Source organism: Schistocerca gregaria, chromosome 3 (assembly GCF_023897955.1).
Source record: "Schistocerca gregaria isolate iqSchGreg1 chromosome 3, iqSchGreg1.2, whole genome shotgun sequence".
Taxonomy (NCBI): domain Eukaryota; kingdom Metazoa; phylum Arthropoda; class Insecta; order Orthoptera; family Acrididae; genus Schistocerca; species Schistocerca gregaria.
Window position 1 is genome coordinate 876360070 of NC_064922.1, and position 20029 is coordinate 876380098.

General features: G+C 44.2%; 1 protein-coding gene across 3 annotated transcripts in view; it reads right to left on the bottom strand.

Annotated features, from left to right (window-relative positions):
- The window catches only part of LOC126354972 (cytochrome P450 4g15-like), a 332675-nt gene that overhangs the window by 273483 nt on the left and 39163 nt on the right, over positions 1–20029 (bottom strand). For all 3 annotated transcript variants that reach the window (XM_050005056.1, XM_050005057.1, XM_050005058.1), the window contains exon 2: positions 17010–17211. In XM_050005056.1, coding sequence (XP_049861013.1) covers positions 17010–17211 — 202 coding nt within the window. The remainder of the gene's footprint in view (positions 1–17009; positions 17212–20029) is intronic.

Below are 20029 nucleotides of genomic sequence, written 5' to 3' on the forward strand. Positions count from 1 at the left end.
AGCGGCGTTTGGAGGCGCGGGGTTGCAGGGTGGGCGAGGACACGCTCCACCTTGCATCGCACCGATCACCGCAGCTCGACATGCGGCGGCGGCGGCGGCCCAAACTATCTGGCGCCCATGGGCGACCCAACAAGCGGGTAGCAGAACTGCCAGGGGTCCCTCGCAGCAGCCAGCACGTGTGCGCGAAGCTGCAGCTGGCAAGATAGCCGAACCTCTGCCCGGCTGCTCGCACTGGCCGCCTACAGCCGCCGCAAGGGGAGCGGTGGCCACCGCCGCTACCCCTCCCGAAGCTGACTGCCCACGACACCGCCAGCGCAAGGTTCGTGTACCAACACGCGTACCCCTCCCATTAAATGATGATGACGCACCATCGCCAACACCGTCATCCACCGGCTGGACCCCTGGTATCATTAGCAGTAATAGTATTAGACATCATCCTGTGGCTAGTGGCAGTTCTCTAACCCACCCTTTTAGTGAAGTAGATCAGGTCGGTGACACCATACCTCAGTTGCAGTACTCGCCGATTGCCGACGCCTTCGAGGAGCGAATCTCGGTCACTCGAATCGAAAACCCGACAGGGGTTTTTTAAATGCGTGCCTACCTGTCCTGGAAACCGACCTCATCGCGGTAGTCGATAATCCACGTTATCCCGCCGTTAAGTGGAGTGCAGTGCTCTACATTGACTTATCGCACCCCCACAAAGTTCAGTCTGGTCAGGAAGAGACCAGCATTCATTATCTTTGGGGGGGATAATGGCGTGATAGCGCGGAGCACATCAATCGCCGGGTGGTTCCGTAAATCCACCTTGAGTGTCGTATTGGGCCGCTTTTCCGAGATGGACGTCAAAGGCTCAGCTAAGGCACTCAGCAGAATTCTACACCATATACATGTCCACGATCCATTGAATGGAGGGTCCAGCTATATCAAGCTCCCTAAAGAAATAGCTAATAAACAAGCATGCATTAATGTGCAAAATACAAAAGATCACGCTTATTTTGCATGGTCAATCCAGGCTTGCGATAGAAATTACAATTATAGAGCTCATCCTGAACGTCCCAGTACATACAATGTAGGTGATAATATTTATTCATCTTATAACTTCCCCATCTTCCCGGCGGGGTCAGGGATTTTCTCTGCCCCGTGATGGCTGGGTGTTGTGTGACGTCCTTAGGTTAGTTAGGTTTAAGTAGTTCTAAGTTCTAGGGGACTGATGACCATAAATGTTAAGTCCCATAGCGCTCAGAGCCATTTGAACCATTTTTGACTTCCCCATCAAGATCCAGGACATGCCTAAAGTTGAGGCGCAGAATACCGGAATATCGGTGCACGTTTATGGTCTGGAGAAGAAGAAAAGCAAGTCAGACGAGCAAGACAAGGATGTCGTAGTTGGCCCCCTCCATTTCTCAAAATTTGCCGGTGAGCGTGAGCTGCATGGTAAATATGCTTCTCGTTTCTGAAGGTGACAATTATCACTATGTCTGGATTAAGGACATGTCCCGACTCCTTTCCGCCCAACTATCAGCTCATCATAATGTAAAACATATTTGTTTAAGGTGTCTCAATTATTTCTCCTCTGAACAGTTATTAGCTACGCATCTAGTAGACCGAACTTCCAAGGATGCGGTACGTGTTATTATGCCCACTGAGGAAAACAAATTCACAAAGTTTAGGAATGCTCACCACCAGGGCCGGTGTCCGTTCGTTGTGTACGACGACTTTGAGTGCCTCCTCGCTCCTGTGACCCGCTGTGGAGGCGATCCTACGACCTCACACACCACCTTTACAGAAACACACGTACCTTATGCCGCAGCGTACCAAATTGTATCGTCATATGACACCAACCTTAACCGATACAAATCTTACGTCGGCGATAATCCATCAATTTGGTTGCTCTCAAGTTGATAAGCTGTACAGAGGCAACGTTCCAATGACCAAATCGAAGGAGAATGAAGATTTGTATAATAAAGCCACCGAGTGTCATATTTGTGGGCTGCCGTTGGCGAAAACTCCTCGTAGGGACCACTGTCACCTTACAGGGAAATTCCGTGGCGCTGCTCACAATGCGTGCAATTTGAAGTACCAATTACCTAAGCACATACCAGTTTTCTTTCATAATTTAAGTGGGTATGACGCTCAGTTTCTAGTTGAGCACTTGGCCGATTTCGGTTTGGAGAAAGATCAGGTGAGTGTCCTACTTGAGAGCGTCGAGAAGTATATATCATTCTCCAAACGAATGACGCCAGGAATTACGATGCGCTTCCTCGATACACTACGATTTATGCAGGCACCACTACAGAAACTTGTTGAAACTCTACTTACGGGGGATATGCATATCACTCGAGCTGCATTTCCCGACGAGGAAAAGTTTCAACCTGTGACTAGGAAAGGGGTTTTTCCATACGACTATGTGAATAGTATGGTCAAACTCGACGAAACCAGGCTACCCGACATGACTGCATTCTCCAGCAACCTCACAGGCGACACGATAACGGATGCAGAGTATGAGCATGCCGTGAATGTCTGGCGGGAATTCAACATTTCAAATTTAGGAGAGTACGCACGTCTTTACATGGACACAGACGTGTGCTTGCTTGCGAACGTTTTCGAGAAGTTCCGGAGTCTGTGTATGACCACATATTCTCTGGACCCTGCCTTTTATTACACGGCACCTAGGTTGTCTTGGGACGCGATGCTCAAGAAAACGAAGTGCAGTATCGAATTATTGACCGATCCTGACATGCTTCTTTTCTTTGAAAGAGGGATCCGTGGAGGGCTCTGCCAATGTATTCATAGACACGCGAAAGCAAATAACCTACGGATGGGTGACAGGTTTAACGCATCCCTTGATGCAAGTTATATAAAGTATCTACATGTGAATAACTTATACGGACACGCTACGAAGGAATGTCTGCCTATTCGCGAGTTGACGTGGCTGTCCGAAGATGAATGCAAGGGATTAGGTGGAAAAACCGTGGGGGGGGGGGGGATTCTGATGTAGGGTATGTTGTGGAGGCAGAACTCACATACCCTGTTACTTTGCATGACGCGCATGCCGATTTGCCGCTGTGTCCAGAGCAACTAGTTCTGCGAGGAGGCTCCACACCGAAACTGGTGACAACGCTGGGGGATGAGCAGAGGTACATCATTCACCATCTTAACCTCCTGCAATGCCTCAGATTGGGTGTGGAGCTGGTTAAAATCACTCAGGCCATCTCCTTCAAGCAGTCCCTCTGGTTGAAGGAGTACGTTGATCTGAATACGAGACAGAGAACTTCCGCGTCGTGTGACTTTGAGAAAGATTTTTATAAATTAATGAATAATTCAATTTTCGGAAAAACTATGGAGAATTTGAGGGAACGACGTGAAATTTTGGGATGGGTTTTATGGCGTACGAAAATGCATTGCCAGACCAAATTTTCAACGGGTCACTATTTTCAACAAGAATTTAGTTGCTGTGGAAATGGCTAAAACTGCAGTACAGTTAACTAAACCTATATATGTGGGGATGTGCATACTGGACCTATCCAAACTCCACATGTACCGCTTTCATTATGAGCTTGGTAAAACTCATTTCGCAGATCCTAAATTACTTTATATGGATACAGATAGTTTCATCTATTTGGTGAAGAACTGCGATCCATATGAAGTAATTACGTACCACGCCAAGGAATTCGACACGTCTTCTTATGCGGCCGATATCCTTATGGTATTGTTCCGCAAAACAAGGTTATCGGTCTCATGAGACGAATGGATTGCCGATTGTAGAGTTTGTAAGTCTTCGGTCCAAGATGTACGCATATCGCACATTGGAAGGTCCCACTCAGAGACGGGCTAAGGGGGTACGACGGATGGCATCACGAGCTGTGTCTATCGAAGAATATTTGCAGCGCCTATGTGGTGGTGTTCGCGGTGCTGAGCTGCAGCCGCCGCATATTGTCCGGCAAACAAGTATTCGATCGATAGCGCACGAGGTGTACACTGTGCTGCAGTTTAAAATCGGTCTGTCGCCTCATGACGATAAAAGGCTCCTCTGTGATGACGGCATTGAAACTGGCCTGTACTCCCACTACTCACTTGTAGCAAGAGAAGGGGTGGGGGACTCTGATTGAGAGAGAGAGAGAGAGAGAGAGAGAGAGAGACGGCGAGGGTGTCTGCAGAGTAATAGTACGACCCTTTTATCAGTGTAAATACTGAATGTGAGTGTTTTGTAGTGTGTAACAGCTTCCGTACTTCTGTGTATCTCGTGGTCGTGCGGTAGCGTTCTCACTTCCCACGCCCGGGTTCCCGGGTTTGATTCCCGGCGGGGTCAGGGATTTTCTCTGCCTCGTGATGGCTGGGTGTTGTGTGATGTCCTTAGGTTAGTTAGGTTTAAGTAGTTCTAAGTTCTAGGGGACTGTTAAGTCCCATAGTGCTCAGAGCCATTTGAACCATTTTTTTGAACTTCTGTGTATGTCTGAGTGTGTGTGAATGTGTGCGAGCCTGTGTTAAGTGTGCTTGTGTGTAAATATTATTTATTCTATCAAAGAAAAAAACCATAAAAACATAAAAACTAAAATAATCCCATTTATAAAAAAGTCTTTATATATATTTCTATATTTTTTCCCCCACTATTACTAGTCGATGGCTATATGACTGAAAGCAGATAAAAATTTTACACCTCTTATAATCAAATAGAAGAAGACGAAAATACAATTTTCGCAGTTTGTATCTGCTTTGATCTTAGTAGTAGTTGTAAGTTTCACCTGCTGGTAGCCATCCAGTCAGAACTAGTTTTTTAAGAATGTGAGTTCCACCAATTAAATTCTTTGTATATACTTCACTGTGGAAAAAAAATCTTTATACCGAGAAATATGTGTTCACCTGCTTGTTGTAGTGAAAAATGTCTAGAGCCACTTACTTCAATGAAATATAATTTAAATTGCTGGTGGAAAATGTTTTAGAGCCACTATCTTGAACTAAAAATACGTTTACCTTCAGTTAAAAAAGAGTGCTTCCTGTGGAACTTCACTAGAGATATTATTCAGCTTGTAAGATAATATAATTACGTTCTAGTACCTCTGCTTTATATAGTACAGTGCTTATATATTTATGAATAATGTAAAAACACGGAAAAGGGAATCATTTTACTGTAGACCGATATGTCGCAAACAAAATCTGTATTGAATAATAAATTCAATTAGTTTATTGTAAAAAAAAGCCTGAGTTTGTTATTATTTGACCCTCAATCATGATCCATATACGTTGCACTGGCACAGAGAGAGACCTATTAGGTTTTTACTGATTTAAATACAGAGATGAAATCTGAATGACACGTGCTGGACTTCGTCCGCCAGTCACTAACAAACCCCGCCATTCTCTTTCTGGTCCTGTCACTTTAAACGGCGGGCATCTGGCGAAGCCGACTCTAGCACTCTCTCTTTCAGGTTCTGTTACTTTCAACGGCTGACTCATCGCCGCGCCGGCTAGGTGGAAGCAGGTAAACTGGCTCAAACAGCTCCAGTGGAATGCGTTTCACGAACAGTATTACCAATGAACTTACTTCTGTGGAAGTAGGTGTTACAGAAAGATAACAACAAGAATTCTTATGGAGAAAAAACATTATTTATTTGTGAGCCATTTTAAAAGTAATTTTACGTTTTCAGATGCTGACACAAAACTATTTTTTTCTTCTTCACACCTTCGCTGTCTAAGTTGATGGATAGGTAGACAATCGTAGTATTCCAGGTTCTGGATAGCCGCATATTTGAAGATTCGTCGCAGCCAGCTACTCTTCTCATCACCTTTAACGTAGATTATTGTCTCCTTGTGATCAAATACTCAGCAATTGCATCAAATGTTCATAAGAGATGCCAGGTGCGTCCCACATAATGCCGTGATAGAAATTTTTTAGCCACATCGCGCTTCTGACTGTCTTATTGCACTTGACGTCTTTAAATGGTTCCTATTACTCCATCACTTTGCGTGAATGCTACTAATGCACAGCCTTTAATTATGAAACGCCTGCACTCATCGTAGTAAAATCCTTGAACGTCAGCTACGATCCTCACACCTTCAGGTAACATCGTGATCTACACTAGAGCTAGCAGAGTGCGTATTAATTTATACAACTCGTTGCACTACACCAATGAGCGGACAGTAGTTAACGAGACGATCATGCAGAACGAGAGCACATGCCGAAGTCTGATCAGGGAAGTTTGCTGAAGATTCAAATTCAATCCGTACATAATTATCTCATTCTGTTTTGAACAGGCAATCACGATTATTGGCGCTAGCTTCTTGAAACTCAGTGGGCTGAGTAGTCATCCTTCATTTTAGGCACCTTCGTAGTAAGATGCTCGGAATCTCGCATACATGTCAAATGCCAGACTGTATACATTGCTCTCCCACTGTAGATGTAGATTCTCATATGGGTAGTATTCTGAATTCAAGTAGACTCTGGCGTTAGTTAACTTGCAGTGGTCAAATTCAGTTGAGTCCTTTGATACATTAGCATGCCTTTGAGTTTGAAATGCGAGTATGATGAATCGAGGTGCCTCCAACTGCACTGATGTTTTAATAGCCCAAGTATGTGTGGACACTGTAGGTAGGATACGTTTTGAACCACTAACTGTTAACACATAGCTTGAGGCGAATAGTGAAGGTTGAGGTAAGCGGCGGTCGATATCGTCTCATCCACGACATCCACACCAGCGCTGTTAGCCTGCTGCTCTTGCACTGATGGTGGGATGTCCCTTGTGAGATTATGATCAGTGGACTGCGCGTACGAAGGAGTCCAGTACTGTGAAACCCCATCAAGCGCAGCCTCTGGCTATCCTACTCCAGCATGCTGAGAAGCTGTGCTACAGGATCCTGTGTGGACGAGTCCGAGGCCATCACTTGCGTGGACCGGGACATGCTGGGACCTGTTGATGCTGACATCACGGGTGGAGCTGCTGGAGGACCAAGACGAATATCCATAAGAAATGATGTGATGTTGGTAGAGAAATAATAATAATAGTAATAATAATAATAATAATAATAATAATAATAATTCGAGGAATTACTTTTCTGGCGCTGCTTGATCCTCCTGCTATTCTGCTGTGGTGGTGACTGACGCTTCATCTTGACCGACTGGAGCAGAGATGGAGGAGCTGCTGACTCCTCCTTATATAGAAGCCACTTACGTCATCATGATGCTGAGCTGCTATTGGTTGCATAAGATGAACAGGTGACCTATCAAAGTGCCCTCTAGCGGAGAACTCGTGAACTAGATCAGTTCGTCGCTCTGCTGGATCGGAGGCAGTCGTCTCTTGTAAGCTGGCAGCTTATATGTGGGCTTTAGGAAAGGCAGACAGTCCCAACAGTAGCAGATGTTTCCATGAGATGGGTAATGCATTTTTAAAGCATTTCGTTGGAGGGAATTTATTTGAAGGACTGTGTTCTTATTCATATCTTCCAGGATTAATGCACGTTTCCATTCAGCATGTAGGAGGTTATGGGGGCAGTCCTCGGCTGTATGCTTGCAAACTACACTGATGTTAAACTCATCGCAGTCGAACACCAATAACTCATCGATTGAACACATTCTGCAGGATGGGCTTCAATGGTATGTACATTGTATATGAATATGCTTACGCCGAAATGAATTGGCGTCAACTGAACATCTCTTGCGTTTTGGAAGAATGAATGTTTGATGACAAATAAGCCTGCAGTTTGCACATGCACATGAGCATATGTTGGTTATGGAATGCATCCTGGCTCCATCCCTCTGCATTGCCGAAATCTGCTGAACAGAATTCTTGTGCTTATTGCTCCGACACTCCTCCATTATCACACGCTTCCACACCTCATGTAGTGAACTGTGGCTACAGTCCTCCCTCGAATGTCTACATGAAATGCAGTTATTGAAGGCTGCTCTATAACCCACATCCATCTCTATGACTGAACATATGGCAACAACAGCTCAGCAAAGACTGAGTGTGCAGGAGAACGGTAATGGTAGTTCAGTGGAGGTAGCACAATTGGCTTCCTTCCTGCCAAAATCAACCATCTTTAACGACGTCACAGTGGCGCTCTCTGGTGGCAAGGGCATGAACTAACACAGTTGGATTGTATACACGCGTGCATGATATGAATAATAATTAATAATAATAAATGATAATGAATGTTAATAAATGCTAATGAATAATAATAAAGAAAAGTAAGGTTTTTTGCATGCACTATCCTGTTGGAATTCAAACTTCCCGCCATTTTTTCTTTTGGAGGCTTAGGTTAGTGGACGTAGCACAATTTGACTATTTTCCCGCCAAATTTCAAAATTCCCGCCATTTTTTCTTGAGGTTAGGTTAGTGGACGTAGCACAATTGGACTATTCTCCCACCAAAATCCGCCATCTTCGATGGCGTCATGCAATGTTGCCAAGTCTACATGCCGCCATCTTGGATGACGTCATCGCCGCCATCTTGAATAAATTTGGCAGCAATGGTGAGTGGGGTGGCACAAACCTTGTCCCTCTACTCGCGTCATGTCCTTGCAATTTAATGACTGTTAATGTGTACATCACTCAGAGTGGTGGCATGTGGCCCAATAAAAGCGATATTTACATGGCAGTCTTACTTGTATAGGCCAGCAATTCCACCCCCTGTCCCATACCCACTAAATGTAATCATGAAGCGACCCCTTGACAGATTCTAAACAGCCCAAAATTTACCCACTTGAACTGTCCAGAAGTAACAGAGACACGCAGGAACAATCTTGTATCAGTAGTATCAAACTGAAAAACGAATAACAAATTACATTTCCCATCCAATCATCTTCTATCTAGACTCCCTGCACTGCCTCGCAACACGACAAAAATGGTGGCACGTGATACAGACATTGACTCAGCACATGGCGCAGAATGTCCAAGCAGGTCACACTGTGAACATCCACAAGGCTCCAATTACTGCTCCTTGCTGTTTCCCCAAAACTCAGGCGCATCATCTAGCACCTCTGGCATAAAGAAAAGCAACCCTTAACTTACGGTAACATTTTCCCCTACATCCTGTGCCTGTCATAAACATACTGTAGCTTGTGGTGCAGACGTCCTGCTGCATGGACGATACACCTTCTGCTGCGCAATGAAGACGTCGCCGCCATTTATGACGCCAACTTATAGCCAAACCCAGGAATGGTGGGGGTGGCTGCATTGTCAAAATAGTCTAACGGCTGAGTGTTGAGGCTGGGTGGCTGGCCGATGAAGGCTCTGAGGGGAGCGGCTGTCGAAACCAGTAAGAAAGACAGCTGGGGTGCGAATGATTATGCTACAAAATCGACAGCTATTTTTTCCATAGAGCGCCGCACCTGTTATGCCAGAGCACTGCTTCTGGTCACGTACACGGAGACACCACCGAAACCCTGGTGATGTAGAAAGCCCTTTGCCTGTGACGTGCATTACCACTGTACTGGCAGGTTACAGCAAGTGAGCCCAGCTCCGATGATAAGACAGGCAACTAGGCAGTTTGTTCCAGATTGGTACATACATCTCGTATTAACTTTAATAAAGTTATGCGACGAGATAAATTTTGTGTTTAAGCAACTTGGAATACGAAACATTTCTGTTATCTTATCTGCATCACCGTTGATTAATAGTCACATATCAAGCTAATCGTATTGCAGAAGTGTCATTTGAGTATTTCAAGATGACTGAAAAGAATATGTAAGTAGGAACTATGGGGAATATATGCACGCATTATTTTAGCTGCCTGTCTGAATAAATTGTGACTTTTATTAGTGGGCTACACATTAACAGTGGATATTAACTGCAATTTATTGGGCACAGTAAGATACATTACGGGTTTATAACGTTAAACTGTGAGATTAGTTCGTTCCAGGAATAGAAGACAAGTAAAAATTGTCTTCAGAATTAATTATGCCGGTAGTATTTGCATGTGGGGGTGCTGCTCAGTTATGTTCTGTCATTACTGAAACTGAACTTCGTTCCCTCAGTAAAGTCTGACAGCTGTCAAAATTCCTTTAATTTATCTTGATGACTGCTGAAAGTATTGAAATAGTGCACTCGACTTGATGAAACGTGCAGAACTGATAATGTGTGCACGGAAGTTCTCTGTTACAAAGTAACCAAGGACCAGTTCTGATACACTCAGCAACCTATACAGGGTGGTCCATTGATTGTGACCAAGCCAAATATCTCACGAAATAAGCGCCAATCGAAAAAACTACAAAGAACGAAATTTGTCTAGCTTGAAGGGGGAAACCAGATGGCGGCTATGGCTGGCCCGCTAGATGGCGCTGACATAGGTCAAACGGATATCAATTGCGTTTTTTTAAATAGGAACCCCCATTTTTCATTACATATTCGTGTACTACGTAGAGAAATACGAATGTTTTAGTTGGGCCACTTTTTTCGCTTTCTGATAGATGGCGCTGTAATAGTCACAAACATATGACTCACTACTTGAGACGAACAGTTGGTAACAGGAAGGTTTTTTAAATTAAAATACAGAACGTAGGGCCGGCCGAAGTGGCCAGCGGTTCTAGGCGCTTCAGTCTGGAACCGCGCCACCTCTACGGTCGCAGGTTCGAATCCTGCCTCGGGCATGGATGTGCGTGATGTCCTTACGTTGGTTAGGTTTAGGTAGTTCTAAGTTCTAGGGGACTGATGACCTTGAAGTTAAGTCCTATAGTGCTCAGATCCATTTGAACCATTTTTGAACAGAACGTAGGTACGTTTGAACATTTTATTTCGGTTGTTCCAATGTGATACATGTACCTACATCTACATCTACATGACTACTCTGCAATTCACATTTAAGTGCTTGGCAGAGGGTTCATCGAACCACAATCATACTATCTCTCTACTATTCCACTCCCGAACAGCGAGCGGGAAAAACGAACACCTAAACCTTTCTGTTCGAGCTCTGATTTCTCTTATTTTATTTTGATGATCATTCCTACCTATGTAGGTTGGGCTCAACAAAATATTTTCGCATTCGGAAGAGAAAGTTGGTGACTGAAATTTCGTAAGAAGGTCTCGCCGCGACGAAAAACGTCTATGCTGTAATGACTTCCATCCCAACTCGCTTACCATATCTGCCACACTCTCTCCCCTATAACGCGATAATACAAAACGAGCTGCCCTTTTTTGCACCCTTTCGATGTCCTCCGTCAATCCCACCTGGTAAGGATCCCACACCGTGCAGCAATATTCTAACAGAGGACGAACGAGTGTAGTGTAAGCTGTCTCTTTAGTGGACTTGTTGCATCTGCTAAGTGTCCTGCCAATGAAACGCAACCTTTGGCTCGCCTTCCCGACAATATTATCTATGTGGTCCTTCCAACTGAAGTTGTTCGTAATTTTAACACCCAGGTACTTAGTTGAATTGACAGCCTTGAGAATTGTACTATTTTCGAGTAATCGAATTCCAACGGATTTCTTTTGGAACTCATGTGGATCATCTCACACTTTTCGTTATTTAGCGTCAACTGCCACCTGACACACCATACAGCAATCTTTTCTAAATCGCTTTGCAGCTGATACTGGTCTTCGGATGACCTTACTAGACGGTAAATTACAGCATCATCTGCGAACAGTCTAAGAGAACTGCTCAGATTGTCACCCAGGTCATTTATATAGATCAGGAACATTAGAGGTCCCAGGACGCTTCCCTGGGGAACACCTGATATCACTTCAGTTTTACTCGATGATTTGCCGTCTATTACTACGAACTGCGACCTTCCTGACAGGAAATCACGAATCCAGTCGCACAACTGAGACGATACCCCATAGCTCCGCAGCTTGATTAGAAGTCGCTTGTGAGGAACGGTGTCAAAAGCTTTCCGGAAATCTAGAAATACGGAATCAACTTGAGATCCCCTGTCGATAGCGGCCATTACTTCGTGCGAATAAAGAGCTAGCTGCGTTGCACAAGAGCGATGTTTTCTGAAGCCATGCTGATTACGTGTCAATAGATCGTTCCCTTCGAGGTGGTTCATAATGTTTGAATACAGTATATGCTCCAAAACCCTACTGCAAACCGACGTCAATGATATAGGTCTGTAGTTAAATGGATTACTCCTACTACCCTTCTTAAACACTGGTGCGACCTGCGCAATTTTCCAATCTGTAGGTACAGATCTATCGGTGAGCGAGCGGTTGTATATGAGTGCTAAGTAGGGAGCTATAGTATCAGCGTAATCTGAAAAGAACCTAATCGGTATTCAATCTGGACCTGAAGACTTGCCCGTATTAAGCGATTTGAGTTGCTTCGCAACCCCTAAGGTATCTACTTCTAAGAAACTCATGCTAGCAGATGTTCGTGTTTCAAATTCTGGAATATTCCATTCGTCTTCCCTGGTGAAGGAATTTCGGAAAACTGCGTTCAATAACTCCGCTTTAGCGGCACAGTCGTCGATAACAGTACCATCGGCACTGCGCAGCGAAGGTATTGACTGCGTCTTGCCGCTTGTGTATTTTACATACGACCAGAATTTCTTCGGATTTTCTACCAAATTTCGAGACAATGTTTCGTTGTGGAACCTATTAAAGGCATCTCGCATCGAAGTACGTGCCAAATTTCGCGCGTCTGTAAATTTTAGCCCATTTTCGGGATTTCGCGTTCTTCTGAACTTCGCATTCTTTTTCCGTTGCCTCTGCAACAGCGTTCGGACCTTTTTTGTGTACCACGGGGGATCCGTTCCATCTCTTACCAATTTATGAGGTATGAATCTCTCAATTGCTGCTGCTACTATATGTTTGAATTTGAGCCACATCTCGTCTACATTCGCATAGTCAGTTCGGAAGGAATGGAAATTGTCTTTTAGGAAGGCTTCTAGTGGCACTTTATCCGCTTTTTTAAATAAAATTATTTTGCGTTTGTTTCTGATGGGTTTGGAAGAAATGGTATTGAGCCTAGCTACAATGACCTTGTGATCACTAATCCCTGTATCAGTCATGATGCTCTCTATCAGCTCTGGATTGTTTGTGGCCAAGAGGTTAAGTGTGTTTTCGCAACCATTTACAATTCGCGTGGGTTCGTGGACTAACTGCTCGAAATAATTTTCGGAGAATGCATTTAGGACAATCTCGGAAGACGTTTTCTGCCTACCACCGGTTTTGAACAAGTATTTTTGCCAACATACCGAGGGTAGGTTGAAGTCCCCACCAACTATAACCGTATGAGTGGGGTATTTATTTGTTACGAGACTCAAACTTTCTCTGAACTGTTCCGCAACTGTATCATCGGAGTCTGGGGGTCGGTAGAAGGAGCCAATTATTAACTTAATTCGGCTGTTAAGTATAACCTCCACCCACACCAATTCGCACGGAGTATCTACTTCGACTTCACTACAAGATAAACCACTACTGACAGACACAAACACTCCACCACCAATTCTGCCTAATCTATCTTTCCTGAACACCGTCTGAGACTTCGTAAAAATTTCTGCAGAACTTATTTCAGGCTTTAGCCAGCTTTCTGTACCTATAACGATATCAGCTTCTGTGCTTTCTATTAGCGCTTGAAGCTCAGGGACTTTTCCAGCGCAACTACAACAATTTACAACTATAATTCCGACTGTTCCTTGATCCAAGCACGTCCTGTAATTGACAAGCACCCTTTGACATTGCAGCCCATCCCGCACTTTCCCGAGGCCTTCTAACCTAAAAAACCGCCCAGTCCACGCCACACAGCCTCCGCTACCCGTGTAGCCGCCAGCTGAGTGTAGTGAACTCCTGACCTATTCAGCGGAACCCGAAACCCCACCACCCTACGGCGCAAGTCAAGGAATCTGCAGCCAATACGGTCGCAAAACCGTCTGAGCCTCTGATTCAGACCCTCCACCCGGCTCTGCACCAAAGGTCCGCAGTCGGTTCTGTCAACGATGCTGCAGATGGTGAGCTCTGCCTTCATCTCGTAAGCAAGACCGGTAGCCTTCACCAAATCAAGATAGCCGCTGGAACCCAGAGAGAATTTCCTCAGATCCAAAGCGACACACGTCATTAGTGCCGACATGTGCCACCACCTGCAGCTGGCTGCACCCTGTGCTCTTCATGGCATCCGGAAGGACCCTTTCCACATCAGGAATGACTCCTCCCGGAATGCACACGGAGTGCACACTGGATTTCTTCCCCTCCTTAGCCGCCGTATCCCTAAGGGGCCCCATTACGCGCCTAACATTGGAGCTCCCAACTACCAGTAAGCCCACCCTCTGCGATTGCCCGGACCTTGAAGGCTGAGAATGATCCTCTGAAACAGGGCAGGCAGCTGCATCTGGCTCAGCCAGAGACAGTGCCTGAAACCTGTTTGTCAGACGCGCCGGGGAGGCTTTCTGATCAGCCTCCGGGGACGCCTTTCGCTGCCTGCCACGCCTTGGAACGACCTCCCAATCAACCACAGGCGAGGGCTCAGCCCCACTGCGGGCAGCAACCGGGGCAACCACAGCGGCAGACCGATCTGGGGACAGACGGGACGAGGTTGACATCCCCGTGATACCCGAGTCCGGCTCCCCACAGTGGTGCCCATTGGCAACAGCCTCAAGCTGCGCGACCGAAGTCAGCGCCGTTTGCAGCTGTGAGCGAAGGGATGCCAAGTCAGCCCTCATCCGAACACAGCAATCGCAGTCCCTGTCCATTCTAATCGATGTTTAACAACAGTTACTGAAACACGAGTCCGTGCCTAGATAACGCAAGCGGAACACGCAAAGAATGTATCAACTAACCTGTACAAATGCCTAACGACTGCGCTACAATCTGCTGAATTTACGATTACAGTAACTAAAACTCGAAATTGCACCTCCTATACGAAACTCGCACGCAATTTAAATAAGAATCTACGAAGTAAACACTATAGCGCGATGCTACAACTGTCAAATACTATAATACGCCCGAAATATATGAATTAAACAATGCAAGTACCCAAAAACACGCAAAGAAATTAATTAAACTATCTAACAAACAAGTAGGCTAGGGTTATACGACTTGCTGCTGCAGCTGCTTATCCAACGGCGGCAGGGAGCACACTGACTGTGAATTTATCATTTCTGAGAACGCATGCTGTTACAGTGTGATTACCTGTAAATGCCACATTAAAGCAATAAATGCTCAAAATGATGTCCGTCCACCTGAACGCATTTGGCAATACGTGTAACGACATTCCTCTCAACAGCGAGTAGTTAGCCTTCCGTAATGTTCGCACATGCATTGACAATGCGCTGACGCATGTTGTCAGGCGTTGTCGGTGGACTACGATAGCAAATAGCCTTCAACTTTCCCCACAGAAAGAAATCCAGGGACGTCAGATCCGGTGAGCGTGCGGGACATAGTATGGATAGTATGGTGCTTCGACGACCAATCCACCTGTCATGAAATATGCTACTCAATACCGCTTCAACCGCACGCGAGCTTTGTGCCGGACATCCATCATGTTGGAAGTACATCGCCATTCAGTCATGCAGTGAAACATCTTGTAGTAACATCGGTAGAACATTGTGTAGGAAATCAGCATACATTGCACCATTTAGATTGCCATCGATAAAATAGGGGCCAATTATCCTTCCTCCCATAATGCCGCACCATACATTAACCCGCCAAGGTCGCTGACGTTCCACTTCTCGCAGCCATCGTGGATTTTCCGTTGCCCAATAGTACATATTATGCCGGTTTACGTTAATGCTGTTGGTGAATGACGATTCGTCGCTAAACAGAACGCGTGCAAAAAATCTGTCATCGCCCCGTAATTTCTCTTGTGCCCAGTATCAGAACTTTACACGACGTTCAAAGTCGTTACCATGCAATTCCTGGTGTACAGATATATGGTACAGGTGCAATCGATGTTGATGTAGCATTCTCAACACTGACGTTTTTGAGATTCCCCATTCTCGCGCAGTTTGTCTGCTACTGATGTGCGTATTAGCCGCGAGAGCAGCTAAAACACCTACTTGGGCATCATCATTTATTGCAGGTCGTGGCTGAAGTTTCACATGTGGCTGAACACTTCCTGTTTCCTTAAATAACGTAACTATCCGGCGAACGGCCCACACTTGGATGATGTCGTCGAGGATACCGAGCAGCATACATAGCACTCGCCCGTTGGGCATTTTGATCACAATAGCCGAACATCAACACGATATTGGCCTTTTCCGCAATTGGTAAACGGTCCATTTTAACACGGGTAATGTATCACGAAGCAAATACCGTCCGCACTGGCAGAATGTTACGTGAAAACCACGTCCTTATACGTTTGTGACTATTACAGCACCATCTATCACAAAGCGAAAAAAGTGGTCCAACTAAAACATTCATATTTCTTTATGTACTACACGAATATGTAATAAAAAATGGGGGTTCCTATTTAAAAAAACGCAGTTGATATCCGTTTGACCTATGGCAGTGCCATCTAGCGGGCTAACCATACCGCCATCTGGTTTCCCCCTTCAAGCTAGACGAGTTTCGTTCTTTGTAGTTTTTTCGTTTGACGCTAATTTCGTGAGATTTTGGCCCTGTCACTATCAATGGACCATCCTGTATATAGAGACATGATTACAGTTTTATTACAAGTGCGGGGTTTATTTTGGAAAACTCTTTATTACGCTAAACAGCGAGTGACTTTCTTTTTCAGGTACACTTTTTCCTCTTAATGTCTATTGATTTTATGTCATTCACGAGCTATTCCGCAATGCCGATTTTTGTGTCTCATGTTGCTTGTTTTCAATTTTATAATTGCATGGTAATTTTGTTACTTGCAGAACTCTTTCAGCAGTGACTTAAAATGTAACGAATCGTCACTGACCAACACAAAAAAGAAAAAAAAAATGTGCCGATTTGTTTTGTTGCAAGATTTGTAATAGCACGGTGGTGATTGTTAAAGACTGACAGGAGTCAATAATTCACGTTAGGTCCATACTGTACGTGCTGTCTTCGTATTCAAAAGCCTCCGAACATTTAAGTTTCTTCAATACGCAGGGAAACTCAAATGTAAGCTGTATTCGAAAACATATTTAAGTACAAGAGTCCCTTGCTTCATTCAACTTACCTCATTATGAAAGCCAGGTTCGACAAACTTCCGATGGAGTTTCCAGACGTCGCCTTTGTTGACGAGTAGCCCATTGCCTTGGATTCTGCTTAACATGAAGCCGAGGTACGGGTCCCGTTCACGAGGTTTGCTGGTCACCAATAGCCGTTGCACGTCCTCGGGTTCCGTTATCACAATGACTAGCTTTGGCCCGATGTAAAACCTGTAACGTGGCATAAGAAATACAAGTAAGTTAAGTAGTTGTAGGAAATCGCTGTTGACATGACCGAGCAAATACACCTCTCAACGATTCTTTGATTTTGTTATGCTTTTATCCGTCTCTACATTCTGACTTCCAATATTTCATCGTCCGGAAAAGAATCTACCGCAATTCAGGGTATTGCAAACACAGATGGAGGTCATCCTGGTGATGTTGTGTTTCCACAAAATGTAATGATGCAAATGTTGTTGTGCGTGTGAGTTTGAGGCGATCTTCTGACGATTAACGACCAGATATGGATATAATGTTTGGGAGGGATACTAGTTTCTAAGAGGAGATTAGGATACGGCGTGGATTGGAGATGGGAGTTTGTCGGGGGAGCGTTATAGCGTTTGGGCTACACAGAAATGTCCTGCCGCCTTGCTGCATCGAGGTGGGGGTAGGTGAACTGCATCTGCTGTGTAGGGAAGAACTGAAGTGTGATTAAAAAAAGGGAATCCGGCTATGAGAAATGAAATTGGAATGATTTTGAAAGTACCTGTCAGTCGAATTTAAGTCAAACGTGAGTGACCGAACAATGTGAATTACTGAAGAGTATCAGCTTGCTCGAAGGGCTGGGTTACCATAAAACAAGGCTACCAGTGCGCTGATGTTTTACACCTGTTGATCATTAAAAGATTAAGAGAAAAAGTGTAAAATTTTAGCTAAACACTTCATTTTAAAAAGTCATACTGCAGTAATTTCTGCACAAGTAAAGTAGATAAAGCGTAAGAGAAAGTCGTACGTTGAAAAAGACGTTACAGCACTCTAAACCTTCACCAGTAAATCCCACTCACTAAACAGTTTTATACCTGTGTCTTAAAGACAGAACAGGAACTACTTATTAGATGCCAAATATCTCTGATATTACGGCATACCTTTGACAGGAATCAGCCTACTGCCTGAGGTATCATTTCATCGTTTTCGTTGCACACAGCATTGTGTAAACCAACGCGGCCTGGATGAAAAAAAGAGAGAAACTTCGCTGAAAATATGACATGTACTTTAAAATTCGTATTGGATTCAGGTCACCAGGAGCATGAGCTCTCCGACAAAACATCTGATTACATGTCTTTAGAAAAGCATTAGAATACCATTGCAAATATCAGAACGTTCTAATACGCTGCTGATTTTAAGAAACGACTCGTAGTAACTCTGTCCCAAATATTTCACAATAGTGAGGGAACATAAACATGACTTAAGGGGGGATGTATGTAAAATCGGCCAAAAAAGGTTTTTTCCCACCAGATAGTTCTGTAGCACGTTAGAAATACTGCCTCCAATTTCAGAGTTTAATTTGGGCCGCAAATGATATAAAACTCATGTTGTTTCAACCAATGTGCAGAGCCCCGCTCCTTTTCTACTCATCTCTCTCCTTTTTTGATCTATTTTATTATTTCCTACCATTCCGAAAAGATATCTGTACAGTACACAAGACTGTGAGCCGATTTGCGATGCAATTAATTACGATTTATTAAAGAAATGCAGGCGTTCTGAAACACAAGACCGGAACGAAACTTCAATAACGTCATTTAGAAGAGGCGCCCAAACACAACATTTTGCTCGCCTACTATAGTCGATAGTTCCTCACATGTTTTTCTGGTGTTCATTGGTGGTAACACAGAAGGAATCAGGATCAAGAATCAGGAATTTTAAGAGACTAGGATTCGATGCATGTTGCTGATAATTTATTGAAGAAGACTAATGATCTGCATAATGCTTGTTCCGAAATGTCAGTGAAGGATCCTGCCAAAAGGGCACCCCAGAAAGATCAGACTAAAATAAAAGAGCTACATGAAGACCAACAAGATCAAATATGTAGCTCCGGCCAACATCATGGTACTTGTTTGCCGTATAAAAACCAATAAAATCTTTTATCTGTATTGCTTGCAAAATTCATTTTTCAATGTACAAGGAATATTTTCTGTTGAACCATTACAGATAAAAAGTTGGAATTTGCCACAGACTTTTTATATGCCATGACACAACTTTTTGTAGTACAAAATCTTTTCAAAGTGAATTATTGTAAAATATATTTAATTTTTTTGAACTTAAAATTGCTATTTATCATATATATAAATTTAAATTTTATTGCTCTAGAGCTAAGACTTATAACAAAAATCTAATATACAGATTGATTTAACCAATTACTAAGATTATCTTAGCATATTATGAAATTTATAAATAAAAGGTTTTTGTACTCAAGTAGATGTTAGATACGGGATGAACATTAGTAACACCCACAAACTGTAGGGACGGATCCCGACTGGAAACGGAGGGAAAAATGTCCTATGAACACGTGTCCAGAAATGCATCGTTGCTACAGGAGATGGCGCTGACGAAAGACCGTTCCTCTTATCAAGTGCCGTGTTTTCCTTATGTATTACAGGTGATCGGAAAGTAGTGGTTGTCATGCACGATAAACATAATCGTACTTTGGCTGATACCACGTTGTTGGACCACGCGCTTGGAGCTCGTACCAAGGTTCGTCTCAATACGCTACAGAGCCCGGTCCTCAAGATCTGGTGTATGCACAGTCCGCCGCCTCCCTGCATGTTCCACTGTCTGAAAGGATTCTTCATCGCACAAACGCCCAAAGAGGGATTGAAATGTTGTGTGATGTGGTTGGTGTCTTGTGAGGGTACTCGTTTTGGTACAGCCGTGCTGTCTCTTGACCATTTCCATCTACTTGGCCGAACACGAACACCGTCTCGGCTTGTTCCCCACATGATTACTGGACCAGTCTGTTGCTTACAGAACGCTGCGTCCATTACGCAGCCCG